This window comes from Lissotriton helveticus, chromosome 10, assembly GCF_964261635.1.
Source record: "Lissotriton helveticus chromosome 10, aLisHel1.1, whole genome shotgun sequence".
Taxonomy (NCBI): Eukaryota; Metazoa; Chordata; class Amphibia; order Caudata; family Salamandridae; genus Lissotriton; species Lissotriton helveticus.
Window position 1 is genome coordinate 1,094,440,172 of NC_136071.1, and position 20,254 is coordinate 1,094,460,425.

General features: G+C 43.1%; 1 protein-coding gene across 4 annotated transcripts in view; it reads right to left on the bottom strand.

Moving 5' to 3' along the window:
* PHKA1 (phosphorylase kinase regulatory subunit alpha 1) overlaps positions 1-20,254 on the bottom strand; it is a 1,063,236-nt gene that overhangs the window by 893,114 nt on the left and 149,868 nt on the right. For all 4 annotated transcript variants that reach the window (XM_078663812.1, XM_078663811.1, XM_078663813.1 and 1 more), the window contains exon 3: positions 11,693-11,740. In XM_078663812.1, the coding sequence (XP_078519938.1) occupies positions 11,693-11,740 (48 nt within the window). The remainder of the gene's footprint in view (positions 1-11,692; positions 11,741-20,254) is intronic.

Here is a 20,254-nt window from a genome sequence, read left to right on the forward strand (position 1 = left end):
GTTTTTACTTATAATCAATGGGAACATTGTCCAACACCGCCAAAAGGCAGTTCGAAAACATTTTATGAGAAATTTCCATACTTCTCAGGGTTTAATAACTCAGATCCAGAAACCTTTTATTTTAAAATTATGAATAAGAATGAAAAACATGTTGACAAATACTAAACTGATTTATTCTGAAAAATGTTATGAAAAAATGTCTACAATTCTGAATTCTGGAAAAACAACATTAAGACAAAAACTGGGGCACAAAAGACTGGCAGGTACAAGGTTTAGAACCATTGTTCAGAGCCTGCATGATCCCAGAAAAAATTATATTCCTGAATTACACCATTCAACAAACAACCTGTCTTGGCCTAGCCAAGATAAAAGACTTAAACAAACCGTCTATTCCAAAAGCCATACCTGACAATAATAGCACTACAGATGTGGAGGTAGACGTATCCCATATTTTACACCAAAACAGAACAAATCCTGATTGGAAAAAATGGTTGATCTGGCCCACAGACACGAATAACTGTCAAGATAGATTCCTGAACAAAACACAGGGGTTCAGACAGAACAGGCCGGACCCAAGATATTCCCAGAGACAACACCCAGGGATAATAATAACATACAGTGTAGGAAAACTATGCCGCGAGTGGCTGCAGAAATCCACACTACCTGAAATTAAGCAACACTTGACTTTACTTAAAGAAGGTGCTGACTTGCGAGACTTCATAATAGGACATCACAAACAGTGTCAAAAATGTTTCATATACGCTGCTCACAACGAAGCTTGGAAAGTAACGCAAATTGAAACTGCTGAAAAAATACGAGAAATTGATCGTATTAATTTGGAAAAATCACTGTCTGTAGTGGACAATGGGTTAACGACTCTGTCCTTCAGAATTTATTCACTGGACAGCATTGTATCATCTGCTATTGATATACTAGAACAGGATATGCTAATGTTACAACATGGCCAGTCCCAATTACGTTCTATTGTACAGTTAGGCTGGACGTTACAAAATCTGCGTTCAGGCTACGTGCCATGGCGTCTAATCAACATAACGTCATTATTTTCTATCTTTAACCTTACAGATAAACAAATCTCTTTGGCACAAAAAGAAGCAGACTATACTGTGCTGAGCATTGAAAAACTAGAAAAATTACCATTGACAATGTCAGAACGACCTGTCATTGAATGGATAATACATGGTACAATTACAATTCCGATAACGACTTTTCAGTTTCAATATTGCCAAAAGCATATACCAGCAGGCCTGTATGAAAGGTTTGGTAAAGGATACATCAAGTCAACCTGGAATTTACCTTATACACATAGATGTTATAGTGAAGGGAAAAAAGAAGTATTTCTTAGTGGTAACAACATTAAAAATTCACTAAGCGGTACACTTCTGTGTCAAGGTATTAGCTTGCATGGAGCCTGCGAAGGTTCATCAAATAACCTTTCATGTCACCTGCACAGCACCCCTGCTACACAGATTGAGCCTTTTTCAGATAGCTTTCCAACGGCAGCTACGTTATAATAAGTGACCACAGCTGTTGTGGCATGGTGCCAGGAACGGCCTATCTCGTGAGCGTTACTTCCAGGGTCATTTGCTGTATGCAAGTATTGTATCCAAACAGCAAACCAGACAAGGAGGCAACGATATGGCCTTTTCTGAATATCTCTTCTATTCGAATTGATACTTTAAGCAGAATGAAGTCTATTCTTTTACAGACAACTGTGCCTTGAACCTCGTTAGAGAAACGTATGATCTGCAAGTTGCAAGGACAGCGGCAGAGATACATACACTATTATCGATAAATTGCCCCGTGCATTTCGTAGAAATGTTAGGTCAAATCTTAAACATGTCAGATACCAGTGGCATCGCACATGTATTTAAGACAATTTTTTCGGGACTATTAGCACCCTTTGAAGCAGTACTGAGCATCTTCCCGAATTCCGTGCACTCTGTGTTCGGCGGCCTGCCTCTCATCTTGGGACTCACAGCAGGAACTTTATTTTTGTTCCTTCTGCTCCGATATGGCAAGTCAAGTCACAGACAAAACTCAGGCAACAATGAAAGATACGATCCTAGCAATGAGATACCGAGAGCGGATTACTAAAGTCCTCGGCTTGGCTCGGCTGAGAGATCTGAATACTACCTGGTTTCTTTTATTCAGACCAATCTGGCAAGATTGCATCTTACCTTTCTACGATGCCTGCTTTGCGGAGAAGAATACGTGTTGGACATCTGTCTCACACTTCCATCAGCAGTACCTATGGATATCGATACTTTGCTTGGTTTGGTAACGACTCATGCAACGTGTTGTCCCCAGGGGCTACCTATTTTGATGACGGCATTCGGTGAGACCTCACCATTACGATTAGGTGGCGGTGAGGTACGAGATGAAAGCGGCATACAGGTACAACCTTCTGTGACCATTGTTGATCTAGACATCGATGATGGCAATGAATCTCACATTTGCACTATTTCTACTTTTTCGGACTTGGTCCAACTTTCACCTACTGTTGTAGACAAATTCTTTGCCAGCCTATCTGAGTTAATGTTCTCCCCTAACAACGAGAATAACTTTTAAAAGAAAACATAAGCACACAGCGTTCCCTGAACTCTGAATTCGGCCTTCAGTTTTGATAAACAGAATTTCTGAAAACATTGGAACTATTTTTCTTCCCTGAAAGCGAAATTATTTTTTTCCGTTCCCAAAATATTTACTTTTTGGCACATGATAATCTGCTTAAAGTAGAACTATTCTTAGAGAACAGAATTTCTATTTTTAGAATCTCTAGAGACAATATTTTGACTTAGCCTCTAGCACATGTACAGTCTTGTATAAATATGTGATGGAATGGTCTCGAACTTCTCTTCTGTATTAAGAGCCATTTCATAAATGTAAATTTCGCAATTCATTCAGCCAATATTTCAACGTACTATATATGCATTATCTGAATGATACCACTGCTTGAAAACGTACAGTATAATACTCATTTTTCGTGTATTTACCATTTCAAATGCATTTTTATGTATTTTGGGGTGGGCTGGAAAATACATGCATCGTTATATGTTTAGTATTGCTTAGTATTTAGAAATGATGGACATTATACGTGGAGTGGGTGTTGTGAACGTATCTAGGACCCTATTTAAATATTCCCGATTTATGCCCTTATGTGGTTATAACAAATCATATCCTTATAAAGGCATAAGAATCATATCCATATTAGGTCATAGCCAATGCAGTCCAAATACTGCAAGGCTACTCCCATAGACTCCTAGAAAGTACAACGTGTTCTTAAAACAAACCAAGCCTCCAGCAGCCCGGGAATTCCCCCTGCTTCTTTTTCGATATTTACAAGAACTCCTGGAGTCCTGAAAGAACTGCGAGTTCTTAGTGACGTCTTATGTCCAACCTTACGTCAAACTCGGCACCTTCCAGGTATAAATATACCAGCATCTGCCTTAGCAAAACACACGGTGGTTTGGAGCAGATCGGCTATCTACTTACCTGACGCCCTGCTGAAACGAGTGCAGAAGGAAGCCGACCCTCCCATTGACGCACTGAGAGAGACGCTGTCTTTTCTCCTGCCGAGAAATCCAGCTCCAGTGTTTCCCTGTCACCCTCGCGGGTTGCTGGGAGATCGAGTCCTGAGAGAGAGATACAAGACCTCCTTCATTCTATAACAAAGGTACGGAGCTGATTAGAACCATAGAGAATTCTTGATTCAGATTCTTGGCAAAAACTATCTTAACTAAAAGTACAACTCAATTACTCCTTCCCACGTACTAGGCTTAGGTTAGGTATACCGGGGTAGGCGTACTTTAGAAGCACCAGTTGAGTACGTTTAGTCAACTTTTATCATTGTATGTATTTTATCCGTTTTAAGTATCTTATGGCTTAGAAACCATATCAATGCTTTTACAGTATTATTTCATAATACTCCTTTTACTGTACGCACTTTACTTTATGACAAGTATTGCAATTGTGGCAATTCACTTCTCTTGCATGAGAAAGAAGACTGCTTAATAAATAACCACTTTTATTGAAAACGCCTGTCCCTCTATTTCTCTGCACTCCTGGTGGAACTAAGCATGCACGATTGACTGAGTGAAATAGTTATCTATTGTTTCCACGACTCTGGAGATATACTCTTTATTCTTGGGGGAGCAAAGTTGTCATGTTTATGCGGTCGTCAGAAACTAATCCCCTCTTGTCTATTCAGGAAAGTAAACACCTTCTTGTTTACTCAAGAAAGTTTCTAGTGACCTCTGAGCTAGCTGGCATCCATAATTAAGTCTAACATATTCAGTAGAGACCTAGTTGACCTCAGTCCTACGTCTAAACTATCGTTTATGTTATTCCAATGCGCAGAGCCTATTGGGAATACAGGAACTACACTACAGTTCTATCTCTATGATTAACAGATGGGATGCGTTCAAAACTTATATTAGGGGGTTACGATCTCCATTATGGCACATGGTAACAAAACCGTTAATGCGAGCATTAAAGATTTACCAAAACAAATTGTGAAAAAATGAACGGCTTTTTATTACCTCCAATGATCCTCAATATAAGTTAACTCTTCCAAAATTGCTTTATGAATTTAATTCTATTCTTAGTAAAAGAGCAGGCATTCAAATTTCCAATGCTAAAGCTAGATTTAGTTTTAACGCCAATAGATCTGGTAGACTCTTAGCTAATTATTTACGCCCAAGAAAGGACAAAACTCAAATCAGTTCAATTCATGGTTCTCATGGTAATATTGCTTTTTACCACAATGATATTGTTAATGAATTTTTGAATTTTTATTCCTAATTATATAATAGGCCTGTTTTTCATGATGAATCTTTGATTGATTCCTTTTTAGCTTCTTGTGGTTTACCCAAGATTTCGGAATCTGATAAAAATGGCCTAGATTCTCCCATTACTAAAGATGAAATTTTATCAGCCATAAAATCCCTTAAAAAAAAATCTCCTGGTCCTGATGGGATTCCAGCAGAATTTTATAAAGAAATACAATTATACCTTTTACCTTTTTTATTTCAACTTTTTGAGTTTTTTGGATTTACAGGATCTACCTCTGGTTCATTTACTGAAGCTTTAATAATTGTACTCCCAAAGCCAGATAAAGATCCCACTCTTGTGTCTAACTATCGCCCCATTTCTTTAATTAATCAAGATTGTAAATTATATGCAAAAATACTCGCTAACAGATTAGGCCCTATTTTAGATTCCATTATACACCCTGATCAATCTGGTTTTATGAAGAATAGATTCTCTGCAAATAATACCAGAATTTTGCTGCATGTTATTGGACAAAGTCATACTTTAACGCTTCCTTCAGGTATTTTAGCCTTAGATGCTGAAAAAGCTTTTGATAAGATTCATTGGCAATTTTTATTTCATACGTTGTCATCATTTAATTCTGGAGAGTCTTTTATACGTATGATTTCAGCTTTATATTTTGCCCCTACAGCTCGTTTATATATCAATGGACAAATGTCACATCAATTTTCTCTTTTTAGAGGTACGAGACAAGGTTGTCCCCTTTCTCCTCTTATTTTTAATTGGCATCAAACCTTTCCTTTCTTATATTAGAAATTGTGATGATATAATGGGAGTCACTATTAAAGACGTTCTTGTTAAATCCCTTGCATATGCGGATGATGTGCTGTTATTTATTACTGACCCTTTGTCCTCTTTCCCATCGTTATTTAATATTATAGCAACATTTTCTTCAGTTTCTGGTTACACTTTAAATACCAACAAAACTGAATGTTTCCCTTTAAATATATATTTTACTCCTGATATGCTTCCCACAAATGGTATAATTTGGCAAAAATGCAAATTAAAATATCTTGGGATTTTATTTTCTTCATCAATAAAATCAACAATTGCTTTAAATTGTGACTTTATATTAAAGTATATTAAAGAAAAGCGTCTAAATGGTTGTCACTGCAACTCTCATTGTGGGGTAGATTGGATTCTATCAAAATGACAATAGCACCTAAAAAAATGTTATACCCTTACAATGCTCCCGATTCAATTCCCGTTAAAGTTTTACAAAGATGTTGATACATTTTTATCTAAGTTTTTATGGAACAACAAATCTCCTTGTATTGGTTACAAAATATAAAAAATTCCCAAATGTAATGCTGGATTTAGTATCCCTGACTTCTTTCTATATCATAAAGTCTTAATTTTAAAGTAAAGTTCACTATGGTTTAATCATTCATCTTTACATAACCCACCTACTTGGTTGTCTATTGAGAAATCATTAGTAAATCCTCACCCACTTCCTTCTTTGATTACAATGACTAATACTGCATAATTTTTTCATAAATCAGTTATTATCAAATCTACTAAAAGGTTGTTTAATGATTTAGACTTAATTTTCTTTCCCCCATGAATACTACTGACAAGATTTCACTTCGGTATAGTAATGTCATCAAATTGAATAGGAATGTATATTTTTGGTCTTCATGGATTAAAGCCGGTATTTTTTATCTGAAAGATGTGTATACCAATAATATATTCATTTCGTTTGAAACTTAACAATTTAAATTTGGGTTATCTCAATCCAATATTATTAAATACCAATTTTTGTGCAACTCAATTTTAGATTCCTTCCCTGATGATATTCCCTCTAATGTTGCTGCTGACTTATCAGTATACATTCAAACAGTCTCTTCTTCTCCTCATGGGGTTTCTATTCTATATAAAAAGTTATCAGATACTCTTGGTAGCAATATAGATATGATTTCAATGTTCTGGAATAATGAGCTATCACTTTCTTTATATAATGACACTTGACAAGATTTATGGCCTAGTAGCATTTCTGGTTGGTTACCTATTTCTCTTTACCAAACTAAATCTTATATCTTACTGAATCGGTTATGGACCCCCTTACGTTTATTTCATGCTAGACTTCTTCCTTCTGCAGAATGTTGGCATTGTAAATTACAACCTGGTACGTTACAGCATATGTTATTGGATTGTCCTTTAGTGTTTAAGTTTTGGTCTGAAGTTTGGGATATTGTGACAAAGATTCAAAAATTTCAAGGAGATATTTCTTATCAAGTTTTAATTTGCAAATCTAATATATTATCGAAAAATTTAAATGTTTTATAAAGTAAACTTTTCAATTTCCTGATTTCAGCAGCATTGAAATCTATTACGTATTGTTGGAAAGATAGTTCTTCTGTATCTGTTCATGCATGGTGGTCATGGGTTCTTTTTACGAGAAAAGGTGCGCCACTATCTATGAAGGGGATTCTTCACAATTCGATCTCTTTTCAATTGTTTTGGTTACCTGTTGATGTATATTTATCTATTGAGTAATGTATGGAAAATGTGCTGTTTTGGTTTGAACATTTCTTCAATTGTTAATATCTTTTGTTATAATAGCTCCATCAATATTTAATGCTTTGATTTTGTAATTACCCCTCCCTCCCTTCCCTCTTTTTGTTTTCACTTGAATATGTCAATTCTAATTACCTATTGCATTTTATATATTCCTTCAATAATTCAGTGTAATATGTATAGGCATTTCGCTTTATAGTATTGTTTTTTGTACTGTCTCTATTTATTGTGTATATAAAAATCTCAAACTATTTTGAACACAAAAAAAGAAATTGCCAGGTAATTCGCAGAAAACGAATACCGGGCTATCGCACATTCATTTATCTGAATTCTCAGCAGTGTAACAACCTGCACATACAGAAACTAGCACCTTGGTGGTTTTGAGTGTAGAGTTCCTTCCAAAGATGCGAGGACGCCATTGAACAACTCTCCAATACTTTTATTATAGTAACAGGGAAGACAGCACACAACTTCTCTCTCAATCAGGATCCCAGGACCCGTCCCAACTGATAAGCCATCGAGCCCTGGCAGAGAACACAGCCGACATCAATATTCTAATTCCCGCCCACAAGGACTTAAGGAGTTCCTGACAAAAACACTAGACAACTAACCTATTTAACAATCTAACATTCTACGATAAGACCCAGATACCACACCATGTCCTCAGACTCGAGCAACAGTATACAGAAGAGGGAACTGATGTGGTGCTTAATGAGTTAGACACGGCAGAACAACACATCAGAAACTGTACTGAAGAAGGTCAGAATATCATGGTGGGCTTATACGTCTCTATGAATGTAGACAAGTCTGGATAACTACTTAACAGGTTGACTAACAGGGCGGTATGGCACATTTGCAGAGTACAGTACCCTGATGCATTGTAATATATTGAATGAAGTAGAAGAACAGATATTTGCGATCTATTTCAAAACATTAAGATACAGTCGCCAAGTATCTCCCATAATGCTATCAGTCATTGCCATGTGTCAAGTTCTTAATAAATAACATGGCAAGTAGCTTCACACTGACAGTCATAAAAGTCTACATTAAAAAAAAAAATCAAAAAGTCCTGATGCTCATGTGTTAAATCACTCACAAACAAACATTTACCCCACCTCTGTGAACTCTCTCAAGGTAAGAGAGTAGCTTTACTAGTGGGCTTATTTAACACCAATATGGCCCAATTGTTGGCATGTGTTGGCTTCTGCTGGTGGACAAATGGCGAGTCCAGCTTAGTTACTAGGGAGGAGCCGAACACACTAGCATTGTGTAAGTCTGTAGAATTCTTCACTATGTAGTGAGGGGGAGGCATCACATGACACATTTTGCAGGCCCTGGATTTCAAAGTTGAATAGGACCTCCAGCTTCTGGTAATACTGGCATTTTGACTAACTGGGTGTGCCTTCATTAACTTATAGCACAACATACACCTAGCATAACCAAAGTGAGTTTGGGTCCTGAGACCCATGTCTGAATAAGATGCAGTACCAGCAGAGTCAGTAGTAGAATAGGTAGTAAAGGAGCTAGAGTGTAGGTTCGGGCCAGCACTGCAAGACGTTCCTAAGGGTACAGTCGGAGTTGAGGGAGTGTCCATCAGCAGACATCCGACTGGAGACCCTTGCAGCTAGGTGGGGTCCAAAGGCATTCAGAGGGAGCTTCCAGTACCTTAAAAATCTGCTTAAAGGCTTCAGCCTGCTGCGATGGCCGGGGGACTTGGGGCGTGCTGGGACCAGCTGTCAAATGGGACCAGAGTTGGAAAACGCTGGAGAGAGAGAGGTCCTTTGAATACCACCCTCCTAATTTCTTGGTTGATTTTGAATGGTGAGAGAAGGTCAAATCCTGCTTGAATTTTGTGTGCGTCCGGTGCCTTTTCGACTGACTTACACGAACAATTCGGGTGCAAGTGGGACTTTGTAGGAGAAGACACCCATGATCAAGAGTGGGAGCTAGGCTGCTGTAGTGAGCGTAGGCTTTTCTTATGTTCAGTGACAGAGCTTTGCCGTCTGCTCTCTGATCGCCTTCAGATCACCGGAAAGTGGATTCTGCACACATCAGAAGCGATTAAAGGAGACAGAATCAGCCTCTGATTCACCCTTGGCTCTGCAAAACAGTGTTTCTACATTTGACAGAGCTAAGGGTCTGAGTTGAATTTTCATCTCCTGCAGCACCAGTGACTGAGTAAGGCAAGATGGGAAGGCTTATGTGTGTCTTCATCCAAAGTCTCTACCTCTCTCATTCCATCACACAATCCACATAGCCTTTAGAGAGGCAGAGGAAAGGGAGAACCAAAGGCCTTAGGACATTGTAATGTGGAAAGAAGCGAGTCAATACAAGTGTTTATAGCCCACTGATGGTCCACTGTCTTCAGTGTACCCTTCAACATTAAAACGTTGAAATCCCCATTACTTTCTAACTCCCAAATTACTGAGACATCCCAGTAGCGGGATGGAGCTGGGGAGCCACTCATAAGGAGGGCCTATGCTACTTGCTTTTCTAGGTTCTGAGAACAACTGTAGCCAGAAGTTGATGAGTGATAAAATATGAGTCTCAGGTGATTTCAGAACGTGTGCTTTTGTAGGTGGAGAGGAGTCCGCCCGAGAAAAGTTTGGTTCCATCTTTGGCAGCCAATGAAGGGACAACTCATAACTGAGTAACTTACTTTTTCAGAGGTGTCTAGGGAATGTAATAGTGTGATTTCTTAGAAGACTCTCTCAATGGTAGTACCTAAAAGCGGTATTTTACATTTAAACAAGGGCATCCAGCTTCTACCTTGGTCAGGGATCAGGTGTGAACTTCCTAGACAGTTCGTGCACACATGAAAACTAACTTTCTCAAACTGTAAACAACTGACGGAAGATAGTGGATGGAAGAGAGGCGTTCTGGAACATAGACTTGTGGCCAGACTTCATCACAAGATGCCCTGATCCGTTACAAAGGATAGAGTGTTAGAGAGATGCGGGGTTTAGGCAAGACAAAGGATGTATTTTTGGTCATCTAAATAAATTTTGTTGCCAGCACATGTTGCCACAAGTTAAATAAATAAATCACTGGATCCTCCGTAGTGCTGCACTGTGTCCTGGTACATCAAGTTTGAAGTTCTTTGTGTTTATTGGTATGCTTTTAACTGTAACACTTCCCGTTTATTAAGAACAGACTATGGGCTAGATGTACAAAACAATTTTCCTATGGCAAACAGCCTGTTGTTTGCAACGATAAAATGCCTTTTCTGATATTTAAAGGCCAAATTGCGATTCGGAAACCTGTTACCGAATTGCAATTCGATTTTGCGATTCTGTATTTGAAAGGGTATATTTAGGGAGTCCCTTCCAAATAACAATTCACATTGGTATGTATGAATGTTTTGCGACCAAAATGCAGTCACAAAACATTCGCACTTTACCTCCAACTCAAAGTTGGTGATAACCCATTCACAAAAGGAAAGGAGTCCCTTGGGACCGCATTCCCTTTTAAAATGGTTGAATAAATATTTCTTAAGAGCAGGCAGTCTTAAAAAATGAAAGGTAACTTTTCATTTTTTTCTTTAAGGAAAATGGGCTGCGTTAAAAAAAAGGGAATACTTAATTTAAAAGCAATCCCAGATATGGTGGTCTGCTGACCCCAGCAGGCCACCATTCCTGTGATGGCAGCGGATTGTAGTGGGTTACGAACTGCGACCTACATCATTAATATTCATGAGGTAGGCCTATTTGGGACCCAAAACGAATCCATATTAAAGGAATAGGTGCTAAATAACTCCTTTGTTAATTTGTAATAGCGATTACCAAATAGCTATAGGCAAAAAATTGCTACTTGGTAATCGCTATTACTATAGTTTGTACATCTCGCCCTATGCTATTACAAACCAGGACCATCCCAGAATGGGCTGGTGATAGTGCCAACATTCGCTGAGGCCATGACAGGGAGCGGCTCTTCCCCTCTCCATAAGAGGCATTAAATGTCCCCTCTCCATAAGAGGCATTAAATGTCCTTAAATCTGAAGAGGATGACTTCTTTCTTCGAATCACCTCTTGCTTATGCTGCCTAATTTTGTCTACATTTATTAGCTTCCAGGGGGGCGATTATAGGAATAAAGCTGTTTCTTTAACTCCATAAAGCAACATAAGCTTTGTAAAGAAGTACGTAGCTGGCAGATCGATACCGCTGGATAATGCTAAGAAATCGCTTAAGCCAACAGAAATAACAGATTGACCAGATATACGGCTAACACATGTTTAGTACAATTTGAATTCCTGTGTACACGCACATTTTTACATTTCCTTTAGTGTTTTTGATGCACACCTTCCCCGTTCCACCGAGTGCCTACCTGTCTCATCATGCAGTGCAGCAGGCCTCTCATCAGCTTCACCACGCTCTGGGGGCGAGAGAGAGAAATAAAAAATAAACAGACTAAATTAAATCCGGTATGAGAGAGAGAAGCTCTTAGCAGCTGCTGGCATGTGACCTTTGCAGAAGCTGCTTCTTGTAACTTTAAACCTCTGGTCACTCGGGATACAGCATTCACCATCTGGGGTGTCATTACGCATGAAACTGGCATGGCACAACAGCAGAGCACAGACATGGGAGGTCACTTAATGCATACACTTCTTACATATAGTACCTTATCGTATTTTAATTTATGGTAATTTAAGGAAAAGGGAAAACAATCACCTAAAATTACAAGATACCGAAGTGCAACCGTTGGTTTCCAAAGACGTGACATTCTGTAGGATACAGACGAACATACCCAGAGAGACGAATAAGTAGTTGCTTCGTTTGTTGCTTCTTTACCTACAGTGATACCGATAATGCAAACGTATACAAGATGTGGACAAGTCTAAGAATCCCAGCCACATGCACTGCGGTTACTAGCCTGTACAGTGTTGTACTAGATGTTGGTTTAACTTTCAAGGGCTCTGCATTTTACCACCTTAAAATGTTGCTTTCCCTTATTCTATACAACCTTTCCAGAATTGGAACCTTTAATACAAAAAGGTTATAGGGTGTGTGCAGTCACCTGCTTGCAACAAAGCTCCCAGGATGCCTGCTATAGAGCCCTACAGACCTTACCTCACTTACTAAGGCATGTTTAAAAAATATGAATGCTCCACAGGCTAGGACCGATTTAAGGGCTTGGTTGCTGCTGCATAGGTGCCGTAGCCATTTTCGATAGTTCAGTACTATAAATATCCTCTGCCCTTCGAGTCAGCTCGTCATCTGCTCTTCTTGAACAGTGGTTCTGGTTCCGCCAGCTCCTGCTGTACAGCAGTGACCCTTCAACAGTTGCCTTGCAGATCCGGACCCGCCGAGGAACCACCAGAAATCAAATAAGACTGGGCAAAAAGGCCTTGGTGACGGAGAGTTTAGCCTTCATTCTGGACAATGCCACCCCAACCATGCCTGCTTTCATGACACTTGGTGTGTTGTCCGCCAGCTTGTGTGCACACGCAGTTTGATCAAGAATAGGTCAAGACACTCTTGTTGATACTGTTGTCTGACCTTTGATGCACTTTTATCACCCCTGCTGATATGCAGCTTAGTCAGCACAGTCTGCTGCAAGCTGTCTGGAAGAAGCTGGAGAAAAGATTTCTCCGATGACAGCAAAGTTAAATACAGACTGGCACTACGGACGTATAAAAATCAAATAAAAACTACACAAGCAGCTTACTACCGAGGTAAAATTGAGGCTGCTGTGAATTCCCCTAGGGAAATTTTTAAAATCTTTAAATCTTGGGTGACTCCCTTTAGCCCTCGTTCCACAATAGGGAAATCAATTCTCCGGCACCTACCCCTACACTCCATGCTACGCTGGAGTCTTTTCCCTTGCTTGACCTGGCTACAGTAGAAGGACTTCTGGGGAACCTTAAATCTGGGTCCCCCTCAGATATTGCTCCCCCATCTGTTCTTAAGTTGGCCTTTGCGACCGTCTCCCCAGTCATTAGGGATGTTATCAATTCCTCACTGACAGCGGGTGTAGTTCCTCCTTTATGGAAGCAGGCCAAAGTCAAGGCTTTTTTAAACAAGCATTTGCAATGCAATAGGTCTCGCATTTGCGAGAGTTTGAGCTATTGGCATTGTAAATGACAATGCCTTTTATTTGTGTTAGTTTGTAAAACAGACAAATAAAAGACATTGCCATTTACAATGTCAATTGCTTAAACTCTCGCAAATGCGAGACCCATTGCATGATGGGAAAGCAAGACAAAATGATACTCAGAATCTCAGAGTCAAAGGGCTTTGTCTGGCGCGAAGGGATACTGCATTGTGTGCATTATTGGCCAGGTGACCGCGATTCACCAAACTGTGATCCTGGGCAGATGAGGGTGTGTGAGGGTGAGAGGATGTATGAGGGTAAGTGAGGGTGTGTGAGGGTAAGTGAGGGTGTGTGAGGGTGAGGGGGTGGGAGGGTGAGAGGATGTGTGAGGGTGAGAGGATGTGTGAGGGTGAGAGGATGTGTGAGGGTGAGAGGATGTGTGAGGGTGAGAGGATGTGTGAGGGTGAGAGGATGTGTGAGGGTGAGAGGATGTGTGAGGGTGAGAGGGTGTGTGAGGGTGAGAGGGTGTGTGAGGGTGAGAGGGTGTGTGAGGGGGTGTGGGTTCTGAGGTTGTGTGGCGGTGTGAGGGAGAGGGTGAGGGGTGTGATGGTGAGGGGGTGTGAGAGTGAGGGTGTGTGTGAGGGTGTGAGAGTGAGGGTGTGTGTGAGGGTGTGAGGGGGTGTGGGTTCTGAGGGTGTGTGGCGGTGTGAGGGGTTTGTTAGGGTAAGTGAGGGTGTATGAGGGTAAGTGAGGGTGTATGAGGGTAAGTGAGGGGGTGTGAGGGTGGGTGAGAGGATGTGTGAGGGTGGGTGAGAGGATGTGTGAGGGTGAGAGGGTGTGTGAGGGTGAGAGGGTGTGTGAGGGTGATTGAGGGTGAGAGGGTGAGTGAGGGTGAGGGAGGGTGAGAGGGTGAGAGGGTGTGAGGGTGAGGGATTTTGAGAGTGAGGGGGTGTGTGAGGGTGAGGGGGTGTGGGTTCTGAGGGTGTGTGGCGGTGTGAGGGAGAGGGTGAGGGATGTGATGGAGAGGGGGTGTGAGAGTGAGGGTGTGTGTGAGGGGGTGTGGGTTCTGAGGGTGTGTGGAGGTGTGAGGGGTTTGAGGGGGGTGAGGGGGTGAGGGCAGGTGAGCGTGTGTGAGGGTGAGCGTGTGTGAGGGTGAGAGGGTGTGTGGGTGTGAGGGTGAGTGAGGGTGAGAGGGTTGTGAGGGTGAGAGGGTTGTGAGGGTGAGAGGGTTGTGAGGGTGAGAGGGTTGTGAGGGTGAGGGGTGAAGGTGTGAGGGTGTGTGAGGGTGAGTGAGGGTGAGTGAGGGTGAGTGAGGGTGAGTGAGTGTGAGTGAGTGAGGGTGAGAGGGTGTGAGGGTGAGGGTCCGAAGTAAATGCTGGCAGGGCAGACATCATTGCAGCTAGCAAGTTGTTATTGAAAATGTGTTGACCATTTCCTGCACGTTATCTCCTCTCTTTATAACAAACAAGGTAAGTTGATAAATTACACAGTAAATGTGGCTCGAAAACATTTGCATACTCTCTACTCTGACCAAGGCTGGAATTAGTCACTAGTTACAGACCTGAAGAATGGATGTGCTCTCTGTGAACACACTGCAGCGGCAGAGCTGTGAAGATCGGCCCGATCAGATCTGCACACAATTGGTCATAGATAGACAATAAGCACATTGCATGGAGAGCAAATGTTCCTTCTGCTGGACTACGAAGCAGTCTGTAAGACATAGACACACACTACATGCTCTACTGCACAACCTCATGAACACGCTACAAAGTCCGCAAGAGCTAAAGCTAAACTATTGTGTCTTGTCTTTTTCATTCGTACTGATTTCCCTGCCTCACGGTACTGTGCCAGGCAGGTATCAGTCCTCAACCTTCAATGATATACTAAATGTTAATCCTTGATCCGGCTCAATAAACTGTTTTTGAAAGCTGCCAGTAATCCAAGATGTACTTTTACAAGAAAAGAAAATTGAAAACCGGTTGTGTGCTAAATTACTTCCTTCAGTTTTGCTAGATTAACATATTTATTAAGAGAAACACTGAACTAACTTTTGGACTCAAAATGGCACTGCAGCGATTGACATGTTACCTAGTAAATAACAAAATTGTTAAACAAATATTTATTTTCGAGGTGACCATAAGTTAAAACCACAGTTCCCTGCCCAGGCCCAGCTGCTGCTCAGCCCCACTATTTACCGAAGATGTGAATGGACTCTTAATAATGGCTGCCCGCTGCTGTCGCTGCTCAGGGAGTGACTCCAACTTTCTTCTGCTGTAGGCGAAGGTCAAAAGAAGGGCACGTTAATGATGGATTTTATGCACAGCTCGATAGCGAGAGAACCCAAGGACCAGGAGAAGGAGTTTGCTGTTTTGTTTACGTTGAATGAAGCCACATCACAAGACCAATATAGAACATGTCGGCATCTTATTGGTAAGAGCAGAACGAATACCGTCGGCTGTAATTGCTAATTTAACAAGCGTTGCCCGTGCACGGCCAGCCACGAGCGAGCGTTGACTGCCCTCCCTCTAATGCGCTGCCCCTGCCCTGAGCCACCCCCCTACTTCTGGCTGCTTCTTACCTGTTCCCTGCCGGGCCAGACTCTTATTTTGCACATCGAACAGCAATTGGCAGGAGTGCGCCTGCGCCGGGGCTGTACTGCGCATTCGCAATGACGGGTTAACTTGGTTTGGCAGGGGATTAGTGGTGCATTTTCTTTGCTCGGGCCATGCCTATCTCCCGGGTACAATAGGCTGCCAATGACAGCGCTCGAGACAGAGGGATATGGGTTTTTGCAAGTGACAGGTGATGCGCAAGGTAAGATCGCCACTTTCTGTGTGCTCGTGTGTGTGGGTGCATGTGTATGCTCGTGCATCTGTGTGTGTGTGTGCCCGCGGGGGGGAGGGCGCCGTGTGTGTGCTCTTCTGTCTGTGTGTGCCCGCGTGTGTGTCTGTCTACGTGCGCGTGACGGGGATCAGCCTGCCGGAATCGGAGCGCACGTTTATGCGCGCAACCTGATCCGATTCCGGCAGGCTGCGCGTGACAGTCTCTTGTCTCCCCTTGAAAGCTAAACTGATTACAATAGGGCTCCACGGGGACAATCGCTTCGCGATTGCGTCGCAGTGCGAGCCCTAAAAAGGCCACTCTTTGCTGCCGGGGCTAGGAAAAATTGCAGAGAAACATGTTAATTCTGTATTATCTTCGTTCATTGAGTCTAATGAAGCCTTGCATCCCACCCAGACGGGTTTTAGAAGTAGGCAGGGTACAGAGACTGCTTTGGTTGCCGTGGCTGACGAAGCCAGAAAGATTGTCGACGAGGGAGGCTGCGCTGCAGTTGTCCTGTTGGACCTCAGCGCAGCCTTCGATACAGTCAACCACCGGCTCATGATTCAGCGCTTGAGGGAGGTAGGAGTCACAGGGAATGCCCTTAAATGGGTCCATTCCTTTCTTGCTGACAGAACCTTCGCCGTGGTTGAGGACGAAGCAACCTCTGCACAGATCCCCCTGCAGTACGGCGTTCCCCAGGGGTCCTCTTTGAGCCCTACTAAGTTCAACGTATATATGAGGCCTCTGGCTGACGTGGTTCTCCCCTGGGGAGTTCAGTTGGTCACCTACGCCGACGATACGCAGCTGGTTGTTTCCCTCTCACGTACTGACGGAGTGGAGACAGAGTTTAATAATCTTTCCCCCTGTCTCTCTAAGGTTCTTGCATGGATGGATTCCTCCTTCCTAAAGCTGAATGGGTCAAAGACAAATTATGATGCTAGGGTACAAGGCTCCCATTAATCTGGATCCTTGGTGGCCGGATTGTCTGGGCCCTCCTCCTGCCCCTAAAAACCAAATTAAGAGCTTAGGTGTCTGGCTAGACCCTAATTTGGGTTTCCAAGTACAGGCACGCAAGGTGGCAGCAACATGCTATGGTTTGCTTAGAACCCCAAGGAAGGTTCTGGCCCTACTTCCCCCAAAGGCTAGACGACTCCTTGTCCAAACACTCATTTTATCTCGTTTGGATTACGCAAACGCGGTTTATTTGGCTGCCCCAGTATGCACTTTCAAAATCCTACAGTCTGTCCAGAATTGCGCGGCCCGACTACTGATGGATGTTCCTAAATGTAGTTCTGCTAAGGCAGCAATGCAAGCTCTCCACTGGCTGCCGGTGCATGAGAGGGTTCGGTTTAAGGCCATGTGTATGGTCCATAAGTCAATCACTGACAATGGCCCGGCCCTTCTTCGTCCAATGTTTCTTCGTCATCAGATTCCCCCGATCTCTCAGCTCTAACCACAAAAACCTTCTGACAGTTCCTAGGATCAAGCGGACGGGTATGGGTGGCCGACGCTTCCCATTCCACGCAGCCAAGTTTTGGAATCAGCTTCCAGACTGTATCCGGCTGGAACCTAACCATCTTGCATTCAGGAAACGGCTGAAGACCTTCCTTTTTCAGTGAGCGGTGGTTTCGTGCTCGGTCTAAAGCGCTGGATGCCCCCGGGTAGCCATGCGCTATACAAGCACGTAATCATTCATCATTCATTATATGCGCTTGATGTCCCTACTCATCAGGCACAGGTGTGTCGGATGTTTATGCCCTCAGCAAGATTTTCTTGTATCAACAGGTACCTTGAATTTTTAACAAGATGGGGAGGAAATTCACTGGAACATACAGCTACCAATAACATGCAGAAGAGACAGAAGCTATGAAGACAAAACGAAGTCCTACGAATTGATAACTATACTGTAGATGATGAAGTAGCAGATTGATCAAACACCAATCCTACATGCTTGCCTGATTGCAACAGCAGGAAATCAAAAAGGTCAGACGGATAGTCTACATTGTACATAGTGAATAAGATGGTTTATGAGTTCTGCCTTTGAGAAAAGAAAATGGGCTTCATTTAGAGTTTGGCAGGTAGGTTACTCAGTCACAAAAGTCACGGATACTAAGTGCGCCGTATTACAAAGGCATTATTTTGTCAATGGCACTTGCAATGCGGCGGACAGGATGTCCATCACACTTGTGATGGAGTAACTGGTCCACCGAACTCTAAATCAGGCCCTTGGTCTCCAAAACTCACTGTGCAATGGAAAGTAACTGTTGGTGCTGGTTAGCACTGGGTTCTGGGTGCAGTAGCTGAAAGGAGGGGTTCTCCATTAGGTTTAGGATTGTAGATAACAGCTTTGCCTCTCCTGCCCTACCTCGACAGGTTCTATTCTCTAACTGCTCCCCAGGTGCCTGCCTCAAACTTGTTAGTTGATTTCTAACACTACACGCCTAAGTCTGAGGGTAAATGAAGAGCATGATGGAGCAGTGCCACAAATGTATTGTGCTAGAAACCAGGAAGTTGAGTTAATGAGGAATTCATAGAAACAAAACCTGTCACCTTCTCCGATTCCCCAACTAAAAAGGATGCACAGATCTCTTGGGTCTACACCAGATGCTGGCTGACCTCTACAAACAATCATGATAAAGTTGCTCATCTACATAACTAGGTAATGAATTCTACAACTGGCAGAGGAAAAAATAGAATAGCAATACAACAAAAAATGAATTTCCATCTCTCCAGATTTTAGGTCGGCTGTCTAAATGCCAGGAAGACTTCATCAAAGTAAAAACAATTCTGAGAACAAAAGGCGGATACGAGCACTGACTGTTTACTGTTTTTGGAGGTGGAGGCGGAGTTTGTACGAGCGGCAGCGGCGGCGTGGTGTGCAAGTTCTCGCTGCGGGAACTTGGGTTGTTCCGTGCCCCCCTCCCCCCTGTGTCCCGCGGTGCGCTGCCTGTGCATTGCCTGTGCCTGCGTCTGTGCCCAGTCCTGTCTTGGCCCGGCGACGGAGGTTGGGGCTCGGCGTACTGACCCGGTCTGGTGCGGTGCGGGTCTGAGCGAACTCGTGAAGCCTCGCCGGGAGGAGAGGAGGGGCCGCCTGCGTGGCCCTGGCCCTGTGTCATTGTTTAGTCAGGGCTGGTGTGTCGCTCCCAAACCCTCAACTGCGGAAAAAAGTGAGAGGCAGTGTTGGAGGCATTGGAGGTGGGCGGCCACGGCCACAGCGACGTCAGTGGGGGAGCAACAGTGGAGCAGTGGAGTAGCGGCGATACCGTCTGGAGGGCGTGGGAGTGAGGTGAGCAAGGCAAGCTAGCGAGGCAGTAAAGGAGCTGTTGGCGTTCACCCCACCCTCACCCCCTCCCCACCCCTTGCCTGCCGCTGTTCTTCCGAGCTTGGACCTCAGGGATATTCTCTGTGGTTCCACCGTGGGGGTTTCCCATCAACTTGGGGGGGTCCTGGTCCTGGACCCGTGGATTTGTGGATTTTGTGTGGACCTATGCAGTACCCTGTCTCATCTTAAGGACACCAGAGACTGTCGCAGAGCCTATTAAGGTAACCACGCCATCGCCATCCCATCCCCAGAGCCAGATGGGGGTCGGTGTGTGGTTCTGATTGGACTTGATTAGGCCACTGCTGAATCGCCCAGGCTTTGGGCAAGGTGGTATGTGAATAGCAGTGGGGTATCTGCGAGGTAATTGAGGCGTATCTGAGGCAGTGCTATCTCTGCCAACCCCTTCAGGGTTGTGTATTTTATTCTCTCTTTCAACCTCATATGTATTGTTAGCTGCTTCCAACATTTCCCATTAACAGCTGGAGGAGCAACAAGGCTAAGTGGCGTTATATTACTGGGGCAATGGTAATGTCTGTTAGGTGACTGCGTTCACAGTCAAAAGCAAAACTAGCAGAAAACAAAGTAACCAGCAACCAGAGTGCCAAGAGCCCCCTGAGTCCCCTAAAACCTAAGAAAACTATTCGTCGTCGCAGAAGCGGAGCACATTTGACATTATTGAAATCCTATCCATCGGTAAGGTCAATGTTTAC